The 21,897-nt window shown below is 44.9% G+C and overlaps 2 protein-coding genes across 3 annotated transcripts in view; one reads left to right on the top strand and one right to left on the bottom strand.

The window, feature by feature from the left end:
* Window positions 1-5,918: 5,918 nt before the first annotated feature.
* On the bottom strand, window positions 5,919-14,542 carry NOB1 (NIN1 (RPN12) binding protein 1 homolog). The gene is made up of 9 exons (XM_082711753.1): window positions 14,306-14,542; window positions 14,050-14,182; window positions 13,094-13,224; window positions 10,457-10,528; window positions 10,131-10,259; window positions 9,835-10,038; window positions 9,166-9,263; window positions 7,220-7,364; window positions 5,919-6,517 (listed from the first exon to the last, which is right to left on the bottom strand). The coding sequence occupies exons 1-9, from the start codon at window positions 14,366-14,368 to the stop codon at window positions 6,248-6,250; spliced, it is 1,245 nt and encodes a 414-aa protein (XP_082567879.1). The 5' UTR covers window positions 14,369-14,542; the 3' UTR covers window positions 5,919-6,247.
* A 6,436-nt stretch (window positions 14,543-20,978) lies between these two features.
* WWP2 (WW domain containing E3 ubiquitin protein ligase 2) overlaps window positions 20,979-21,897 on the top strand; it is a 147,652-nt gene continuing 146,733 nt past the window's right edge. The window contains exon 1 of one of the 2 annotated variants that reach the window (XM_082711686.1): window positions 20,979-21,080. The gene's annotated coding sequence lies outside the window, so the exon portion shown is untranslated. Of the gene's footprint in view, window positions 21,081-21,234; window positions 21,328-21,897 lie in introns of those variants that run through there. The other variant, XM_082711687.1, reaches the window with a different exon arrangement.

The raw sequence follows: 21,897 nt of genomic DNA, 5'->3' as shown, positions 1-21,897 counted from the left end.
AGGTTTCAGCTGCATTACCCTAAAGGTCCCTCCAGCTTTAATTTGCTGTCAGTTTAAAAATTGTACAGTTCCCAGGGATTCTCTGAGCAGACTTTTCCCTGGAGTATGTAGGTAGCAGCATCACGTTGGTCACATTGACTTAAAACTGTGTCCTCAAGGTCTCTCCCACATCATCAGGGAGCAGCCAGCGCTGACGGTCTTCATTATCTAGAAACAAAGAAGCAGAGGCAGGAGAAATCTCAGGAGTCCCCCATCCTCCTCCCGATGAAAGAACACAAACAGCCTCATTAGTCACCTTAGCAGGTGGCTGCCTCCATGAGGGTGCCTCCTTTTTAGCATAAGAAGTCCCCAACGCCCCTTGCTGTGGATCCGGGACTTGGTGCAGCAGAGCTGGGCCACACAGGCCTGTCTGGGGACCCAGGCATCTGTCGTCCTCAGTGGCTCCCATGGCTACCAGCCAGATATCCCTGGAGGGAACAGGCCTTTGGTATTAGGGGATTAATGATTCTTCTGCTGTAAACCTCCTCCTCTCTTGTCCCCCAGCCCAGTCACGAGGCTGTGGAACCTGCACTGTTAGGTTGGACTAATATGTTCCTGTGTGTTTTGCTGGAACTTTGTCATGTTATATGTTGTGTCAGTTAGGCCATTCTCTATTGGTCTTAGACCACTATGTGTAAACTGAAATTTCTCTTGAAATAGCATGTATGTGTTGTGGAGAGGTATTATCTGATAGAGCAAATTGAGTTCTGATGTCAGATCACAGAGTTTTAATTTTAAGTATAGAATGAGGGCATCTGGGTGGCTCAGTCGTGATTCCCGGGTCCCGGGATCAGGCCCCTCGTAAGGCTCCCTGCTCAGTGGGGAAGCCTGCTTCTCCCTCCCACACTCCCCTTGCTTGTGTTCCCTCTCTCACTGTGTCTCTCTCTGTCAAATAAATAAAATCTTTGAAGAAATATAAAGTATAGAAGGGACTCCATTTTCAATGCTTGATCCTTTTTCTCCCACTAGTAACTCTTCAGTTGTGGCACAAATACCTTCAGGAGGAGGGAACTCATCTGTAATTTCCAAGAGCAAACTACCAGAAAAGTTAGGGAAAAGCATTCTTTGTCTCTTGATCATTTTCTCCAAACTGGTGTGAGTCATGCACTCAGTCCTACAAGCATTTATGAAACATCATTCAAGAACTTGGCTATGTGCCTCACGAAGGGTGTAGAAAGATAAACCCCACCCAGTTCCCAAGTTTGCAGACCTGTGAACAGCTCATTACTACAGTGTGGTAAATGTTCACCATATCTCCATGTCATCATGGGTCCCAGAATTACAGTCTCATTGTTGTCTTAATAATGCAGAAAGTTTGCATTGATGAGAATTTACCTCCAAACTCATGAACACACAAACACAGTGAGCTAGACACGGCAATCATTTCCACTATAGCTATCCCCAGTCCACGTGTACTGGGGTGGAAATAACTACTACATGTGGGGGCTGTGCTTCCAGAGGTCCCAGGGTTTTGCATTTGCTGCTTGATGGTGGGTTACAGTGGTACTCTTTCCTAGGAGGTGTTTTGGGAATGTCACTAACACTGCAATTAATGGATCTTGCTTTAAAGAAGATAGTTGTGTAGCACTGATGCTGGCACTCTTGATCCAGGGACCCAGAGGGGGTCCTGCAGTACTAGACAAGAGGGTCCTTGGCTTCATGCAGGAGAGAAATCAAATGCGAGTCCACAGAGCTTATTGGAGATAGGGAACCGATATAGTTGATGTGTCTGGGAGACTCAGAAAGGAAAGGAGTAGGAGTCTCTTTTTTGTTCAAATGGGAGGATAGTCATCCAGTGTATGTGTGCTCCCCGGCATCCAGGAACCTGTTAGAACAAAGACGGGAGCCCAGGTGTTCTTCTTTGGAGCCTGAGGGTCTTGGCATCGAGATGTCTGGCCCCAGTGGTCTGGAATATGCACATGATGGCTTTGTGGGGGTCCCTTTCATCTGGCCCTTCCTTAGATATTATCGACTCTCGAGAAATCATTAACTCTTTGTTGCTTATAAGGAGGACATTCTGAGCCTTGTGTAAAGTGGGATAGGGGTGCAGGTCCTGGCAAGAATAGAAGCAAGAAAAGGAGCAAAGAGCAGATTTTTATGGAGTACTTCCATTTCCTTATCTCAGAACTCTTATTAATTATTAATAACTAAAAGTGTCAATCAAGGTTGCCAGTAGTATTTGGGTTAAATATGAGTTTCACATGTCCTGAACTAGCAATCAAAACTTTCAAGGATAACTTAGATAAAAGTTCCTAAACTTTTAAAACTTCAAGTCCTAATGACCTAAACACTAGAATTAACAGCCTGCTATGCACAAACTTAGAACATTTTATCCATTGTTCCTGCTCCCAAGTTTCTTTCTTTTCTTTTTCTTAAGTTGTTGTTGTTGTTGTTGTTTTTATTTACTTGAGAGAGAGCACAAATAGGCAGAGAGACAGGCAGAGAGAGAGAGGAGGAAGCAGGCTCCCCACTGAGCAGAGAGCCCAATGTGGGGCTCGATCCCAAGACCCTGGGATCATGACCCAAGCTGAAGGCAGAGGCCATCCAGGAACCCCTCCCAAGTTTATTTCAAAGTTACTTGTATGCATCTCTACAATTTGTGGTTGTTACTAATGGCTATTCACCAAGTATTTCTAACATCCTACCTTCCAGCTGTTGACTGGAATGCATTTCCTGGTCCTGTCTGGGTGGGTGGGGCCACAGTACTAGCTCTGGCCTGTGAACTGTGAGAAGCATCCTTCTGAGGTTTTCTTTGCTGGGTGGGACCAGAGCAGCCTTTTGGGAAAGTATGGAATTTTCCTTTTTTGGTATCTGTGTCTGAGTATAAGTAACCTATTGTTCAGCTGGGACTTACGGATATTTCGTGGTGGGTCACCTGATGGGCCCGATTGTATGTAGTGGCGGGGGTGGGGTGAGATGGTCTGGGGTTGGGTGTCCCTAAAGGTCCTTCTACCTGACTCAGGTTTCCATTGTTCAAGTTGGTTGCCTAAAACTGACCTCTATGTTGGCACATGAGTGTTATACTACCCCCTGCTTTTCTCTAACAGTATGAGGAGAAAGAGAAACAGACTCTCACAGGATCTTGCCCCTATGGCCCTCTCCTCCAGCACCCTGGGCAGCAGCGGTGACGGCCAGCCTGTACGCCGCCGGCACCTTCAGTGAGCTTCACAGAGGTGGAGAGCAGGAGAGCCAGTGTTCACCCTGTTTCTTATGGTCTCCACTGGCCCATTTGTTGCATAAAAGCAGACAGACTAAGCTGAAATCTTGGGCAGGACACTCACAAGCTATGTGACTTTAAGGCATTTAATCTTACGTAGAGGATGACTGCTGTTCACAGTACCTACATCTCGTAAACAATGAATGTCCTGCCCAGTAAATGGATGAATGTGGATTACATACTCAACCCAGAGCCTGTAACATGATGAAGTGCTTGAACTAGTAGCTTTTCATGACAGTGATAAAAACAAGGAAGATCTCTGTGGATGGATATGGATTGATTTTACTGAGCCAGCCAAGCGCCCCTACTACTATTAGTTTAAGAAAAAAGTTAGGGCACCTGGCTGCCTTGGTCAGTGGAACATGGGGCTTTTGATCTCAGAGTTGTGAATTCAAGTCCCACGATGGGTGTAGAGATTATTTAAAAATAAAATCTTAAAAAAAGTTGCAGAACAAAACAAAGATGAAGTAGAAACAAAAGAAACCAATGACCTTATCTGTTAAGATGAAACAGGAGGGGAGGGAATGGCATCTGCCTCTAAGTATACCTTTTGGTTTTTACTTTTATTTTTTTTTTTAAAGATTTTATTTATTTATTTGATAGAGATCACAAGTAGGCAGAGAGGCAGGCAGAGAGAGGAGGAAGCAGGTTCCCCACTGAGCAGAGAGCTTCATGTGGGGCTTGATCCCAGAACCCTGGGATCATGACCTGAGCCAAAGGCAGAGTCTTCAACCCATTGAGCCACCCAGGTGCCCCTGGGTTTTACTTTTAAAACTGTGTTTATTTATGTTAAAAAAAAAAATGGGAAAAACCTTAATGTTTTTTTTTTTAAATTTTATTTATTTGACAGACCGAGATCACAAGTAGGCAGAGGCAGGCAGAGAGAGAGGGGGAAGCAGGCTCCCTGCTGAGCAGAGCCCAATACGGGACCTGATCCCAGGACCCTGGGATCATGACCTGAGCCAAAGGCAGAGGCTTTAACCCACTGAGCCATCCAGGTGCCCCAATGTTTTTGGTTTAAATTCAATCTAACTATATGCCAAATGGGTGAGATAACTATACAAGAAAAAAACCTAATTAAGGAGATCATCAAAAGCTCCTTAAGATTAGGTATATATATATGTATTTTGTATATATACTATCAATATATAAAGACCTTGGGAAAAGTCTTGTACTAGGTTCATATCCCAAGTAACCAAAGTTAGCGTCATTTAACATGATACTCTATATATCTACCATTCATGGAACATTCCCGCCCAAAGGGTTTCCCCCTACCACCATTGCTTATGCAATCTGTCAAACCCAAATGGAGGGACATTTAAAAAACGTGATACTGGGGCCCCTGGGTGGCTCAGTGCGTTAAGCCTTGGCCTTCGGCTCAGGTCATGATCTCAGGGTCTTGAATCGAGCCCGGCTTCTGGGCTCTCTGCTCAGCAGGGAACCTCCTTCCCCCTCTCTCTGCCTGCTTGTGATCTCTGTCAAATAAATAAATAAAACCTTAAAAAAAAAAAAAAGACTTGTTTAAAAAAAGTTATAATATTAAAAATGTCAACTGCAGGGGCGCCTGGGTGGTGCAACTGATAAAGCATCTCTTCAGCAGGAAGCCTGCTTCTCCCTCTGCCTGTAGCTTTCCTTGCTTGTGTACTTTCTCTCATAAATAAAATACTTTTTAAAAAGGTCAACTGCACAAGGCATAGGTTAAAAGTGTTCAGGGGTGTCTGGGTGGCTCAGTGGATTGTGTCCAACTCTTGGTTGCTCAGGTCATGATCTCAGGGTAGTGGGACTGAGCCCCATGTTAGGCTTCATGCTCTGTGTGAAACTCTCCCTCTGCCCCTCTCTCACTAAAATGCATCAATCTTTAAGAAAAGGGTTCAGAAATAGGAAGGATGGTGGAACAAACTGGAGAAACTGAGTTCTGCTCTACTTCATTAATGGTAATATATCAATGTTAAGTTTCCTAAATTGATGCAAAAGAACATCCTTTTCCTAGGAGATTCTTGGCGTACTCAAGGGTGTAGAAAGGAAAAAGGAAACAAGGCAAAGTAAGACTGAAACTAGGTGAAAGGCTATAGCAGTTCACTACACTGAACTCTCTTAAATGAATGAAAGGCTCCAGAGTAAGTTTTTTTTTTTTTAAATATTTTATTTATTTATTTGACAGAAAGATCACAGTAGACAGAGAGGCAGGCAGAGAGAGAAGGAAGCAAGCTCCCCACCGAGCAGAGAGCCCGATGTGGGACTCGATCCCAGGACCCTGAGATCATGACCTGAGCTGAAGGCAGCAGCCTAACCCACTGAGGCCACCCAGGCGCCCCGTGTGTTGTTTTTTAAAAAAATACTTTATTTATTTGACAGAGAAAGAGAAAGCACACACACAAGAAGGGGAGCAGCATGCAGGAGCTTGCCATGGGGCTGGATCCCAGGACCCCAGGATCATGACCTGAGCTGAACGCAGATACTTAACTGACTGAGCCATCCAGGTGCCCCAAGAATAAGTTTTAAAAAAGAAAAAATAGTTGCTTTTGTTTTATTATAACAGACCTAGTATATTTTTTTGTAAAAAATATAATCTAAATGCTTGATAGTTGAGTATACAGCTTAAGTGTTACCTTCCAACTACCTAAGCATTAGACATTTGGTGACGTAATGAAAAGGCACAGCAGCTCACAACCACATTTATTAGAAAAATACTACAAGCTGGAAGTTCCTTTCTTTGAATGCTGAGGATGTGCTCCATGGCGCCATTCCTTCTGTTTTCATCAAACTCTGCTCAGCATGCCAGGAATCCCAGCTCTCTGGATGTTCCCAGGCCAAGGGATGGCCCAGTTCCACCATGAACCTGACCCATCCCAGGCAGTCAGGAAGCAGTGCTGCGTAAGCCAGGTCCAGTGCCTGGACCCAGAGGGATCTGGACCTGACAACTGGGCAGCGAGGTACCTGCGCGCCTCAGCAGCCACGGCGGCAATCCCGCCGGCCCGCGGAGCTTGCACTTCACCTCTTCTTCACAAACTTCTTTCTGGAAGCATTGGGATTTAACCGCCTTCTCCCTGCTCCCAAGGTGGTGTCTCGGATCTGCAGCGTAGCCGACCGGCTGGAGATGTCATTCTCCGCAAAGGGAGATACCCCAGCTATGTAGTCAGGGGCAAACACGTCCGTTTTCTGCCTGGCCTTTCGGGACAGTCTCAGCTGAGGGAAGCGCTGGTCCTCAGTCAGATGGGGGTTGATGGCGTATTTGCCCCCTTTGGGAGTGGGAAGCGAATACTGCAAACAAGAAAGGAAAGGTCATTAGGCGGGCAACCTATCTAAACACGTCCGATCCTGTTAATGTCAAGCTTCCTGACGGCTCTGGATGCAGGCAGATGACATCAGGGGAGTTTATCAGTCACTGCTCCTTGTGCTGTGATTACACACCCTCAGCTAACAATGGAGTTACCTCCAAACACAGAACTCTACTAAGCAGGTACCGTTTTCACTGGCGTGGGTAACTCTGAAACAAGTGTTCTAGGATTGAGCAAATAAGTAATTATGGAAAATGGTGTCAAGGTATCAGGGAGGGCTAGCATGAACTCTGTTGGGTTGAAATGGAACTTACAAACTCATTTTAAAATACAGATATCTAACAGAAAATATTCCTTGTATGATCACATACAATCTCTATCCACCATGGGTTGAGACATCTCTGACCCCCTAGGGCAAGGAGCCTACCCTGTGCTCAGCTCTGTGCTTCAAAACCCCATTGTCCATAGGAATCAGAGAAAGGGCTGATCTCAGGGCAGGGACGGAACTAGAAGAGTGCCAGACCATCTTGGGCCACAAGGTAAGGATGGGTTCAAGGCATCAGAGGGACAGTTCCATGCCAAGCCTCTCCTGGTCCTCTCTGCAGATTCTGGTCCTGGAGCTAAGAGGTCTTGCTCTGCCAGTTGCAGGCCCGGCTGTGAGGGGAGTGGGAGAGCTGCCACTTACCCGGAGGCCCCGAGGGTTCAGCACCTTCGGGTTGCGTGAGAAGTGCATGTGCAGGCTTCCATCGTCACTAACGGTCACGGACACTTTCTTCAGGGTCTTGTTTCCACAATGCGAACAGAATACTCGGCTCATATCAGATGTGGTTCTGGAGAGAAAAGGAAAGTTTTGGCAAAGAAGTCATGGGGGGCAAACCCCGTCCCCAGAGCACAAGATGAGTCATGGTTGTCAGAGGAGGAGAAGGAAGCAACAAGGAACAGGGGAGACTGAATGGCCCAACATGTCACAGACCATGGCCGCCCAGCCTTGTGTTGCTGAGAAAAGCCGCCACTGCGCTGTGCCAAGGGCAAAGATGAACAAAGTAACACAGGCAGCAAGTCCGTAATTCAGCTCGAAGTTGAGCCAAATGTTGTTACACTAGTAAATGAAATCTTACTGTTAGACATTATTCCACAAGTTTAACATCAAAACAGTCCTATAGAGCTGGCATTCTGTCCATCTTATAGATGGGGAAACTGAGGCACGGAGCCAGTAAGTGGCAGCTACAAGGCCAGGAAGGTGGCTCCACAATCAGTGCTGTCAATGGCACCTGACTCAAGTCAAAGGGCTTATTGCTCCTTATTCCTGCGGCTCTCCGCACCTTGCCTGGAGATGGCAGCCATGCTGCTGGGCCAGGAGGGAGCTCCAAAAGTGCCCAGAATGTATTAATGAATGCCGCAGGAAACACTGGAAAGCTGCTACGACTGGATGAATCTCCCAAGAAGCTGAATTCCTGACCTGCAAGTCTTTAAGAATAAACCGCAAGTGCCTCAGTCACTGGGCTAATCTCACAAGAATGGAGAATGTTTCTTAGGGCTGCTAAGAATGCATGTTCATTTGGGGAACTTGGGGTTTTATAACAAAGGGCAACGGGGGAAATGGGATTTCATGAAGCTTCACTGTCCTAGGCCTGGTACATTTCCAAACTGAAGATTGAGAAAAAGGTGGAGGCTGATGGTAGGGCAGGGCCCCTGGGGCACGAGTGCCTGGTTGTCTTAAAGCTGGCAGGGGAGCAGTGGTCCATCTACACAACTTTACCCTCAGTGGAACAGCACTAGGGACCCAGGAGACATCTTGCTCCTCCACGAGATGATCTGTATGATGGCCACCAAATCTGGAGTGAATCTACAGAGAGGCTCTCAGCCACCGCAGCGTAAAATCCCAGGGCCATGCTTCCCTGGCAAAGCTGAAGTACAGCCTCGTCCGTTCCAAGCAGGTCTCCGGGACCCCACCATCCCCCCATGAAGACCACTTTATGAGCCAGAGAGAAGGGCATGCTCTGTGAACTAACAGTTCACCTGAGTGGACTGCGTCCTGTGTTCTAGATATCACACTCTTCTAGGACAATCAGCCCTTCTGATTTTATGCAAGAAAAATCTGAGTTCACCAACTTCTGTAAAGCTACTGCGATACAGAATCTGGATCTGAGCCTGTGTCATCCAAATCCATTCCACCTTTTTTTTTTTTTTTTAAATAGAAAATCTAAAGTAGACCAAAGAACACAACGGACCCCCAAGGGCCCCTCACACAGCTTCAACAACTATCCATTGATGGCCATCCTGTTCCATCCTACCCTCACCCGCTCTTCCCATCCGTGGATTATTTCAAAGCAAATCCCAGGCATCATTTCATCCATAAATGCTGCAGTGCATGTGGTTAAATGATAAGGGCTCTTTGCTCCACAATCCACGCCTTTAATCCTGTGACTAAGAAACTAAGACAGGAGGAGGTCACTGGTGGCCTCTGTCCCAGAGGTTTCAGCACTCTGGTGAGGACAGAACCTAGGTACATATGAAGGACAAGGGGGAGGAAAACCTACACACAAGGCCATCCTTCCGGAAGCTGACACCAAGGACAGGGAGAGAAGCAGTCCACAAAGAGGCCGCGGGTGTAGATCGTCAGCTGCGTACCTGAAACAGCCGTGGCAGCGCAGGATGTAGCTCCGGGCCTCTCGGACCAGCATGCCGTTCACGGCCAGAACATGCAGCCCCATCTGTAGCAGGACGTTCTGCAACCAATGAGCAAAAGCACCACCCAAGTCAGCAAAACCAAAGTCTAACATCTGTACAATTACAGTGAAAAGACTTCGCAAAGCCTGGTTTGGTTCATAAGGGGGTTTTGCTGAGGGAAAGGAAGATCAGGAGGCCACTCAAGGCATGTAAACTAGAGCTAAGACCTAGATTTCCCCCTTGTATTTGAAGGGGCCAGGTCTTTGGCCCAGGGCCCCTCACTAAGCATCTCTCTTAACAAAGACATTTACCGTGTCGCCTTTAAAAGCTTAAACACACACACACACACACACACAAAGATATTTATTTTGTCAAACACAAAAATACACTCTTTCAGGAGCTGGAAACCTCTACTTTTTCCAAGAACCTAACTGAGAACAGAAACTTAACACAAGACATCTACTTTGTCACTATGTTGATTTTCTAGTTCCCAACCAAAGCTACAGAAAATCAAAGAGCACAGGTAAAGTTTCTAGAACCAGGAAAAGAGGCATCACAGGGTAGAGCTGTACATACTCCTATAAAGGTTATGAACTAGAGCCCAGGTCCGGCTGATGCCCATCCACCCACCTGCATGGCAAAGTCTGTAGTCACACAGCCAACCCGCACATCCTTCGGCACAGCGCACTGCTCTGACTCGCGCTGTATCTGCTTGATGTTGCTGGGAGTTATCCAACCGCCCCCGTCATCGTCGCTATCCCTGTCTTTCCCTTCTTCAAATCCGTTCTCTCCTTCCTCATCCTCCTCACTTGGAACATCATCATCTCTGTCCATCTGAAACAACAGAATTCACACAGTCCCAGCCCACGGGAACGGCAGGAAGAAGCTGGCGTGCTGTCCTCGGGGAATCATACATAGGGCCTTACCAGCAGCTCCTGCAGTTCATGATCAATATTAGGCAAAGGGTTTCTCCAGAACATGAAGGAAGTGAATTCTAGGTTCTCAGGCTCACCAGCTGGCTGTCCATGTTGTACTGTTTCTCGTGGGGATTTAGACTGAGGTGAAAAGAAAATTAATTTTAAGACCTGAAAATTGAGAGGATTACATTCGGAATGATAGATGACACAAGTCAGATCTGACAGGGGCTGGACAAACTAGGATATTAGTTTACATAAATGTGGTTCACTGCATACAATTTGTGGAAATATATAGCAAAAGAGGGCAGGAGAGCATGGCTTATCTAAGCAATTACCTTTGAGGGGAGATGGAAACCAGAAATGTGGAGAGGAGTTTCTGGGTGCTGACTTGATAAGCTCACTTTAACCTTTAAAAAAAAAAGAAAAAAGTGACAGCTCTAAGCAGAGAAATACACAGTCTGACAACTGAGCATGAAGAGTAAGTCAACAGAAAACAAAGTATCTTCCCTACAGTTATTAAAAATTGGGAAACATAAAAATAATTATTCAGTGATCCCGTAACTACCAAATAACGACTTTGGAATAGTTCTTTTTTGAATGCATGGATGAACAACGTTACTTATAAAACTTACATGTATCTTTAGTTATATACTTGGGATAAATGCCTAAGAGTGGAATTGCTGGGTCAAAACATAATGTATTATTATTATAATGTATTATATTATTATTATTATTTTAAAGATTTTATTTATTTATTTACACAGAGAGAGAGATCACAAGTAGGCAGAGAGGCAGGTGGAGGGAGAGGGGGAAAGCAAGCTCCTCGCTGAGCAGAGAGCCCGATGCAGGGCTCGATCCCAGGACCCTGAGATCATGACCTGAGCCGAAGGCAGAGGCTCAACCCACTGAGCCACCCAGTCACCTGATACTGTATTATTTTTTAAAGATATACTGTTTTAAAGCTTCTGATAGAAACTATCTAACTCCTGGGGCACCTGGCTAGCTCAGTGGGTAGAGCATGAGATTCTTAAGCTGACAGTCATGAGTTCAAGATCCCCACAGAATTTATAAAAAACAAAACAATCCCCAAATCTAACTTCTGCCCAAAAGGCTGTAGGAAAAGGGCTATTTTTAGGAATCACGAACTGACGGATGCCAAATGGATAGCCAGCGTCTAGTCACACTGTGCTCAGTCTCAGACTCAGGCTTTATGTTTCCCTTTACCCCATCTCCCTAAAACATTTCAGTGACACACAGAAATCTGTGTTTTACCCATCAGTTTTAGGCTCTTTGCACTGGAGGGCTCTAAATCTGGTTGAAAACATGTGAAGGCAGTCCCAATTAGTACACATGAGTTTAGAAGACTTCTGATGATTTGAGACAGAGAATATTAAGCAATTCTTAGTTAACACTATTTGAATTAATTATTACATGATTATTTGGCTTATAAAATCTTCTGGCCTGGGAAAAGCCAATAGGACCCAGCCACAAATCAATTAATCTCTTGAACTAACCAATGCAGGCAAGTCCCTGAAAGCACAATAGGAACCTAGAATTTTAAAAGTGGCAAGAGTTTAAACAAACAAACAAACAAACAAAAAACCAGACAAGCACATAGTGTTCTCTCTTGCTTTTGGAAAGAACTCTGTTTAAAAATAGCAAGAACACAGCTTTTTTTTTTTTTTTTTTGAAGATTTTATTTATTTATTTGGCAGACAAAGATCACAAGTAGGCAGAGAGGCAGGCAGAGAGAGAGGAGAAAGCAGGCTCCCCGCCGAGCAGAGAGCCTGATGCGGGGCTCGATCCCAGGACCCTGGGATCATACCTGAGCCGAAGGCAGAAGCTTTAACCCACTGAGCCACTCAGGCGCCCTGAACATAGCTGATTTTACTCTATTTCTGCATTTTCCAAATTTAACCAACCCTTTCTAAAAACCTGCAGATCAAGAGACAGATACTGAGATGCATCTGCTAAATGGAACATTAGAATCTTACTGGGATCGTGATCCAGACAAATGTTAAAAAAAAAAATTGTAAAATAATTGGGAAATGTGAATACTAGGTAGACATTTTTTTTTTTTTTAAAGATTTTATTTATTTATTTGACAGAGAGAAATCACAAGTAGATGGAGAGGCAGGCAGAGAGAGAGAGGGAAGCAGGCTCCCCGCCGAGCAGAGAGCCTGACGCGGGACTCGATCCCAGGACCCTGGGATCATACCTGAGCCGAAGGCAGAAGCTTTAACCCACTGAGCCACTCAGGCGCCCTGAACATAGCTGATTTTACTCTATTTCTGCATTTTCCAAATTTAACCAACCCTTTCTAAAAACCTGCAGATCAAGAGACAGATACTGAGATGCATCTGCTAAATGGAACATTAGAATCTTACTGGGATCGTGATCCAGACAAATGTTAAAAAAAAAAATTGTAAAATAATTGGGAAATGTGAATACTAGGTAGACATTTTTTTTTTTTTTTAAAGATTTTATTTATTTATTTGACAGAGAGAAATCACAAGTAGATGGAGAGGCAGGCAGAGAGAGAGAGGGAAGCAGGCTCCCCGCCGAGCAGAGAGCCTGACGCGGGACTCGATCCCAGGACCCCAAGATCATGACCTGAGCCGAAGGCAGCGGCTTAACCCACTGAGCCACCCAGGCGCCCACTAGGTAGACATTTGACAGTATTAGGGAATTACTATTAATTCTGTTTAATGATTTTGTGGTTTTTTGTTTTTTTTTTTTTTTTTTTGCTTTTTGAGAGAGAGACCAAGAAATATCAATGAAATACAATGTCTGAGTTCAAAATCCTAAGGGCTGGGGGTCAGTAGAAATGAACCTGATAGATCATGACTTGCTAAGTGTGGAGACAGAGTAATGTGGAGACTGGGTCCAACTATTCCCTCTACTCCGTGTATCTGATAGTTCCCGGAATAAAAAAGTTAAAAGGAGGAAAACCAATAATCCTCCTGATTTACCTTTTCTGGTTCTTGTTTTAGGTGAGACACCCCAACAAATTCTGCTTCTAACTGATAGGTGAGTGCCAGCACTTGAATATCTGTGGCAGAGAGGCTGGGATAGTCGCCAGTTTTCTTTGAAAACTCAGTCACTGTAAAGAGAGCCCCAACTCAAATTAGAAACAAAAAGCTATATGACCTTGGGGAACCATAGTGAAAGTATGAAAAAGAACTCAGGATCAATATCCCCAAAAAACATTCTTAATATTTTCATTCATTTCCTTTTTCTACTCACTGTTGAGACATTTGTACTCCCTATCATTAAAATTCAAGCCAGTTAGGTTTACTGTGACATCCTTATTCAGTCCAGACCATGGGACACAGAACAAAGTTAACAGAAAGTAACTAAAAGCATAATGTCTGCAAATGATGAGAGTTCCTTATTAAATCTGGTATTATGTTGGAATAGAAGGTATCTTCTCTGGTCTAAAATTCTTTCATTCTAAGTATAACAAGCCAGATTAATAGGATATTCAGATTCCATAATGGGATTACAAGTTAATTCTGTTAATAACTGTTGTAGTTTATGATAAACAAAATTATTGGACTGCTCTGTAACGACTCTGCTTTATAACAATACCACTCACATTTCCTAAAAAGCAGGTATTAGCAGCTAAAATTTGTTGGGCACTTACTATGTATTAAGTACTGTACTAAAAGCTTCTTATTTTATCCTTCAACCAAACCCTATTACCATTAGTTACTTCTCAGAAAGAGTGAGTAACCCGTATATAGCTAATAACTGGCAAGGCCTGGCTGACTCCTGACCCAGAGAGCCTCTGCCACCATGATCTCCTAGATCGTGGTTCTGAATCAAAGCTGATAAAACAGCCAGACCTCCACTCCCACCCGAGCCGGTCCCGAGCAGGTAGCCTGGGACCCAGCTTCGCCATCGACACCGAGGCAGAGGCACTCACCCAGCCGCACGTACTCCGGGAAGGGCTCCTTGAAACGCAGCTCGTAGGGCAGGACGGCGAGCCGCCTGCGCGTGGCCTTATCCCGAATCTCGTTCACGACATCCCGGATTGTATAGATGTTCTTCCCGATGTCCTGCGGAAAGACCCACACAGCTTACACCCATCCATACCACGCAATGCACTGACCGACTGCCCGCAACACTTCAGGGGTCGGTCCAGCTCGGTCCCTGCTCCTCTTGGCGGTAGCCCTCCTTACCTGCAGAGCCGCGTCTCGCAGGAAAGCCCCGGCATCCGCCACAACGTGCTCCACGAGCGCCATCTTGACGGAACGCACCCTCAGCGCGCTTGCGCACAGAACTGGCTCCACCCCTACGTTCCGAACTGGGCCTCTGGGAGCCGGGAGGTCCAGTTGTGACTCCGCGGCGCCTCCTGGCGGCCGCGTAGGCCTTTCCTAGCTCAGGGATACCCGCGCGCATGCGCGGCGTCTCCAGCAGCCCTGTCAGGTGTGGGCAGGTCAAACTTTGGGAGACACTGTAGGAGGTAGGCTCCTGCGGCCCACCCCTTAGCGCCTTATTTACTTTCAATGTAAAACCTGATGTAGTCCTATTATTACAAGTCAATACAGAGAAACTACAGTTTATTTTAAGATCACAAGTCGATGAGATAGGTACTGTTTTGTGTCTAAGGGCTAGCTGCTCAGGACAGCTAGTCTCGGCTAACATGCCTAGTATCCGGTTTTACGAAGATTAACATCTGGGGGTAACTCTCGATCTCACGGTCGTGGGTGTGGAGCCTACTTACAAAAAGGGAGAAAGAGAGAAAGAAAAGGAAAAGGAAGGAAGGAAGAAAGGAGAGGGGGCGAGAGGGGAGGGGGAAAAGGAAAGGAGAGGATAGGTAAGAATAGATTGATTAACGGACAAACCAACCCCTGAGCCACTTTCTTATCCATTATGCTCTGTTGACCGCTGCTTACGTACCCCCACTTGATTTTGAGAGTCTTTGATATCCTCACCTACTCTCTAAGCAAGGCACGTAATTTACTAGCAAATAAACCCTTGCGGTATGGAACTGAAAGGGAGTATTGGATGACTTCTAAGTTCCTTTTGCAATCTGAGATTCTATAATTATGAGATCTGGTCTGTCAAAATTCATGCTGGAGAATTTCAGCAAAATGATGACGTGGGTTTTCTGTCATTCATCTTCAGCGTAATTGATTCATTCCAAGCCTCCTTTGTCAAGTCTTCAATCTTATCGCTTGATTATAATTTATTCATCCTACCCCCAAAAACCTTTCAGTGCCCTAGGCAGCTCTTTGAACAGTTGCCCAAATCTCCTTTCTTTCTCTAAACATCTGTCTCAACTTTTCTTACTATTTATTCTCTTCAATGACTCCTGTCTTACCTGCCCTGCCTGAAATAGCATGGTGGAAATGGAAAGCTGTTTCTTTCTTTTTTCTTTTCTTTTTTTTAAAGATTTGTTTTTTAAATTTTTATATATTTATTTGACAGAGAGACACAGTAAGAGAGGGAACATAAGCAGGGGGAGCGGGAGAGGAAGAAGCAGGCTTCCCACTGAGCAGGGAGCGGGATGTGGGGCTCTATCACATGACCCTGGGATCATGACCTGAGCAGAAGGCAGATACTTAACAACTGAGACACCCAGGTACCCCTGGAAAGCGGTTTCTAATGTTCTAGTGGATCATATCAAAATTTTTTGGTTTTTATTTTCCAGCTTTGTTTCCTTGCAAAATTTGACACTGCTGACCAACTCCTCTTTATGGACTGTCTCTCCTCTCTTGACTTTGGTAATACTTAAGGATCCTGGTCCCCCTGCCTCTCTGATGGCTTCCCACACTCCTTCACTGGATTTTATTCTGCCTTGCACACAGAGCACCCTCCACAGAAATGTTTTGGCCCCTTTGTCCTTCTAAGTTCTCTCCTTCAGCAATACTATCTATCTTCAAGGCTTCACTTATTACATTGTAGGAATGTCTCCCAAATCTTTAGGTCCGATCCCTATTTATCTCCCAATTTAGCTTCCTGGAAACATCTATCTAAAATTTTTAGACATCTTGGGGTGCCTTGGTGCTTCAGCCAGTTAAGCATCTGCCTTTGGCTCAGGTTGTGATCCCAGGGTTCTAGAGTCCAGAGTCTGGCTCCTTGCTCTGCTGGGAACTTGCTTCTCCCTCTTCCTCGGCCTGCCACTCTCCCAGCTTGTGCTTTCTCTCCCAAATATATAAATAAAATCTTTAAAAATAAATTAATAAAAAATAAATAAAAATTTTAGACATCTTCACTCAAGGGGAAGGTTGAAATTGATGTAATTATCTCTTAACCTGCTTAAACTTTTTTTCACTCATTAGAGTTCTTATTTTTTACTAGTGGCATTTCCAACAAAGGCACTCAAGGTAAGAATCTGAGTCATCTTAATTCCCACGTTCATTTTTTAAAAAAAGATTTTATTTATTTGAGAGAGGAAAAGAGCATGGGTTGGGGTGAGGGGCAGAGGGAGAGGGAGAGAGAGAATCCCAAACTCTCCAGTGATTGTGGAGCCCCACACCAGGCTCAATCCCACAAACCTGAGATCATGACCTGAACTGAAACAAAGAGCTGGACCACTTAACTGATTGAGCCACGCAGGTGCCCCCCCACCTCTTTACCTTCGTTTGCAACCAGTACTCTCCTTGATGCAACTTCTGAAATATTTGGGGTGCCTCTGACTCCTCTACATGCATCCCGTTTACTCATCTTAATCTCATGCCTAGAATATATAATCCACTCAACATTGGTATTCTTTTCTCTCCTTCTTTAATTGATTGCTCCTGTTGCCTAAAAAGGGAGGAGGATGTGGGAACTGGACTCCATAATAGGTTTATTAAAATTGGCAGTAATAATTCTGTAATCCCTGTAATGAAGAAGAATGATCTAGATCAGTGGTTCTCAAACTGGAGGGTGCGTCAGAGTCATCTGGAGAGCTTGTAAAAACAGATGGGTAATACGGGTGCCTGGCTGACTCAGTCTATGGAGCAAGCAACTCTTTATCCTGGAGTCCCGAGCTGGAGCCCCACACTGGGTGTAGAGGTTACTTAAAAATAAAATCTTAGGAACAAAAACGAAACCAAAAATGGATGGCTAGGCTTCATCCTCACATTCTGATTTGTAGATCCGGGCAGTGTCTGAGAATTTGCATTTCTAATAAGTTTTATGTGCTGCTGCTGAGCTGAGCTGAGGACACACTCAAGAACCACAGATTTAGGGGAATCATGACAAAGAAGATCAGGCTTTGAGGCATTCGTTTTCCAGTGATGACTGAGAATATGTATTAATATAGAAGGTCTCTTGACACTGTGTATCTTTTGTCACTTTTTAAAGCAGTATTTTAATTGCTTTTTTGTTTCTTTCTAACATTAGTCTCCAAGTTCCCTAAAGCCTTAGAAGGAATTTAATTTACTCCACAAATATGTATCAGGAGCTAATTTATACCATCATGGGTTGGGTGATACAACAAAATGAGTTTGTGGCTTTGGAGCTAGATCTTGAAGGACAAGTAAGGCAGAAGCACCGAGGTATGAAAGTCCAAGTAGTGTTCAGGAAATTGAAGATAGTATGTGTGGTAGCTGAGGACATCTGGGAACAGGATCTCTCACAGATGAAGTAAGACCTGAAACCCTTCAATTTTTTGAAGTTTATGGGTTTTCAAAAGTAAAGAAATCTAACACACTATTACAAAAATTATGGTCACTTTAATTAGTTTACATTAAATTAACACTTTGAAAAACATGTAGAAGGACTCAATGTATGACTCATTTTGGAGATAATGTCAAGTTTTACATGTGAAGCCCTGGTGGTTTTTTTTTTTTTTTTTTTTAACGTGAACTTGGGTGGCTCAGGTCATGATCTCAGGGTCCTGGGATTGAGCCTTGCTTCAGGCTCCCTGTTCAGCAGAAAGCCTTTCTCCCTCAGCCCCTGCACTCCTGCTCCCTGCTTGTGCTCTCTCTCTCTTCCTCTCTCTCTCAAATGAATAAATAAAAATCTTTTAAAAAATAAAAGAGAAAGGTCTTACTTGTGGGCCAGTGAAGATCTGAATTCATTTCCAGGACTGGAACATGAGGAGGCTGTGGAACTATGCACTTAACAGTGGGCTAGGGGAAGGGAATAGTTGATGCAGAAGAAACACTACAAGGAATCAATAAGTATCCCTAGAACTCCTTTGAACATTTTTGGGAGTGTCCCAAACTTTTTGTCTCTGTCTTTGCCCTTGGTTTTTCTTCTTCAGGGACATTGTGTTGGCCAGTCACTACTTAGTCTCCCGAAGCAGTTCAGTGGTCCCTTCTGTAAACCAGTCTCTGATTACTCAAATCAGATTTTTCCCCAAGGACAGATTTGTACTTTTCTTTCTTTTTTTTAAAAATATTTTTTTAAAAAAGATTTTATTTATTGGACAGAGAGATCACAAGTAGGCAGAGAGGTAGGCAGAGAGAGAGGGAGAAGCAGACTCCCCGCTGAGCAGAGAGCCCGATGCGGCACTCGATCCCAGGACCCTGGGATCATGACCTGAGCCCGAAGGCAGAGACTTTAATCCAATGAGCCACCCAGGTGCCCCTGTACTTTTTTTCTTATCAAACTTAAGACATTTTAGTTCTTTTGCTCAATGAGCAGTTATTATTTGTTTTGCATTGTAATTAATTGTGCATTTAAAAAAAAGATTTTATTTATTTGAGAGTGAGAATGAGAGAGAAAACATGAGGAGGAGGAGGGATAGAGGGGGAAGCAAACTCCCTGCTGAGCAGGGAGCCCGATGTGACTTGATCCCAGGACCCTGGGATCATGACCTGAGCTGAAGGCAACTACTTAACTGATGAGCCACCCAGGGGCCCCAGTTGTGTGTCTTCTTCAAGTGGGGTGGTGGGGGGAGAGGGATATTTTTCCTCAAATGAGCATTTCAATTTACCTTTTAACTTTGAGGGGACACTTTTATGAAAACGTATTTCATATATTTTGGTGTGTCTTTGAAAAACGTCTTCTATACTGTGGGATCTACAGCAATGTGTTCAGTGCTCAATAAATGTTGATGAAATCTATTCATTCACCAGTTTACTTAAAGAGACCTCCTGTGAGCCAGGCACTGCTTTAGGACTATGGCTTTGGGGATATGGCTCCTGTCCTTATAATTCTTCTGGTGGGAAACAGATTACACACACACACACACACACACATGCATACATTCATTTGTAAGTAAGGTAGTGATTAAGTGTGGAGGAAATATGGAGGAAAAATATTAAGCAGGAACAGGGGCTGGTAGGAGGTATAATATATTTTTATATTTAATAAAAATATTAAGCAGGAACAACTTGTCAAAGAAATGGGCTGCAATAATTAAGCAGGCTGATCAGGAAAGGCTTTACTGTGGACAGTCGAGCAAACATTGGATGAGAGATGAGGGAGTCAGCCATCTGACTTTGGGGAAAGAGCTTTCCAGGCAAAGGGAAAATCAAGTCCAAAAAGAGTAACTGGAGATAAGATGTGGGGAGGGATCATGTAGGGCCCCATAGGTGACCATATACACTTTAGGTTTTACTCCTTTAATACACACACAATTGTGAGCATGTTTGCTTAGTTCTTTTTCTTTTTTAAAAATACTTTATTTGACAGAGAGACAGGGAGAGAGAGTGCACAAGCAAGGGGAGTGGCAGGCAGAGGGAGAGAAACAGGCTCCCCATAGAGAAGGGAGCCCAATGTGGGGCTCCATGCAGGGGCTTACCTCAGAATGCTGGGATCATGACTTAAAGTGAAGAGACGCTTAACCGACTGAGCCACCCACGGACCCCTGCCTAATCATTTCTTTCTTTTGGTAAACATCTACTTAAATGCTTCCAAATCAAGGAATTCTTTCCTAATCCCTCTGGAATAAGAAAAACTTCCTTCAGTGGAACTAGAGAAGTTTTAATAGTTTTATAAGAGGAAATTAATATAGAGTTTAAGGTATTAAAGAGGCCTGTATTTCCATGAAATACCATCTCCTGGATTTGGAATGGGAATAGGAAAAGTAGCAGTGCTCAACCAATTTAATTTGCATGCATAATAGGATCCATCTAAATTTGAAAACCCAAAAATAACGATAATTAATTCGCAGTGCTTAAGGCTAATTAAGTGATTAGTATTAATTTTAGTTAATGGTGATTAAGAATGAAAAAACTGAGTCTTCATTCAACTTGTCAAAGCTTAAGGTCCATACAACTAGTACAGAATGTTGATTTAAAATGTTCTTTATAATTAATAAAATTCTGTTTTGTAAATTAAGGGAATGGGGGTTAGTTTGGTGTGGTGGGGCATTTTATGGACCCAACCGGGGGTTTTGAATCTTTCCTATCTTAGCTTTATGTCACAAAAAACAGATGCTCCATAAACTGCCACTTTTGTGTTTCTAGAGCCTAGTACAGTGCGTGGTACCTACTAGGCATAGGGTTGCCAGATATATCAAATAAAATTACAGAATGCCCCAATTTTTAGCTAAACAGCAAATACTTTTTTTTTTCTATCTGTCTATCATGGGAGTATTTATAGTATAATACTCTCATGCAGTATTTGGGGCACGTCTACATATTGCATAATTATTCGAAATTCAAATTTAACTAGGCGTCCGTACTTACGGGGTAACCCTTAGTAGCTCAATAAATACTTGCTGACTTGATTGGCCTCCTCTCACCTGTAAAATGGGGCTAATGATAGACCCGCCTCGGGGGTTGACGGAGTGAACGAAGCTCCTGGCAGACAGTGAGCCTTCAACGTATTTGCTTACTCCAGGACCATCTGGTGAGTGGGAACCCCTTCTATTTTGACATACACAAAGGACAAGAAGGCCGACTCCCGGCCAAAGGCGCCCAAACCAGGCCTAGGTTGCCCACACCTGAAAGTACGGCCGGCCTCTTCCGGGTCAGGTGACCGCGGGCGGTCACGTGACCCGGCCCGAGTGCGGGCGGTGGAAGGCGGAAGTGGGAGCGGAGTTGGGCGCCGCTTCTGTGGCCGCGGCAGGTAGCGAGCGCCGGCGCGACGGGCGCGGGGGGTGCGGCGAGCGGGCGGGCGGGCCGGGGGCGCGGGGCGGGCGGGGGGGCGGGGGACGGCGCGGGGTGGGCCGGGGCGGTGCGGCCCGGGCGCCGGGGGGCGGCGGCTTCCTGTGGGAGGGGCCTGGCTCGGCGGTTCCGGCCTCCGAGGAGGGGTGTCCCGGCTCCCGCCCGAGCGGGGTGGGCGTGCGGCGGGCCGCGCGCGGGGGTGCTTGGAGGTGGGCGCGGAGACAGCCGGGGGTGCGGAGGCCAGCGGGTCCTGCCGGAAGAGGGAAAGGAGCTTAGGTCCTAGGGATGGAGAGGCGTGACCTTTGTGGAGGGTTCGGGTCTGGAGGAAGGGGCGACTTGGGACTGAGCTGGAACCGTGCGCTTGAGTGTTTGAAGTGGAGGGAAAGGAGAAATCAGGAAGAAGATGCTGTGTGAACCCCAGCTGAGAGTCTCTTTCTTCCTTTCTCTTTGGAAATGGTTGTTACCCGAGGCTTTGATTTTGGTCCCATTCAGTTTTTAAACTTCAGGAAGGATCACAGAATCTGGATCATTTTGCTTTCGTCACACCCACTTAGTCCTGGTTGGGTAGGGTTCCACTTCTTGGGAACCTAGCCCTTCAGATCATCTTTCTTTTAGATTTTCCCAGATCTCATCAACTTCGAGCCTTAAAAAAAAGAGTGAGGGCACTTTGCTCTGACCGTAAAATGGCTTTTAGCCTAAATTATTGACCACGACCTAGCCCAGCATTACCTCAGCAACAGTGACTGCAGAAATCTTGGGCAGAGTATTTGTAGTGCTTT

The sequence above is a fragment of the Mustela nivalis genome, assembly GCF_964662115.1.
Source record: "Mustela nivalis genome assembly, chromosome: 18".
Taxonomy (NCBI): domain Eukaryota; kingdom Metazoa; phylum Chordata; class Mammalia; order Carnivora; family Mustelidae; genus Mustela; species Mustela nivalis.
The sequence above is the reverse complement of the archived record's forward strand: the minus strand, read 5'-3'. Positions and strand labels throughout refer to the sequence as shown.

What these genes read in the sequence shown, in the direction of transcription:
- NOB1 (XM_082711753.1), bottom strand. Translation starts at nt 14,368, where the DNA reads ATGGCGCTCGTGGAGCACGTTGTGGCGGATGCCGGGGCTTTCCTGCGA. An exon ending in TGCGAGACGCGGCTCTGCAG is followed by an intron (nt 14,183 to 14,305) that starts GTAAGGAGGGCT and finishes GTCTTTCCGCAG; the next exon opens with GACATCGGGAAGAACATCTA. An exon ending in TAAAACAAGAACCAGAAAAG is followed by an intron (nt 10,529 to 13,093) that starts GTAAATCAGGAG and finishes TTTTTTTTAAAG; the next exon opens with GTTAAAGTGAGCTTATCAAG.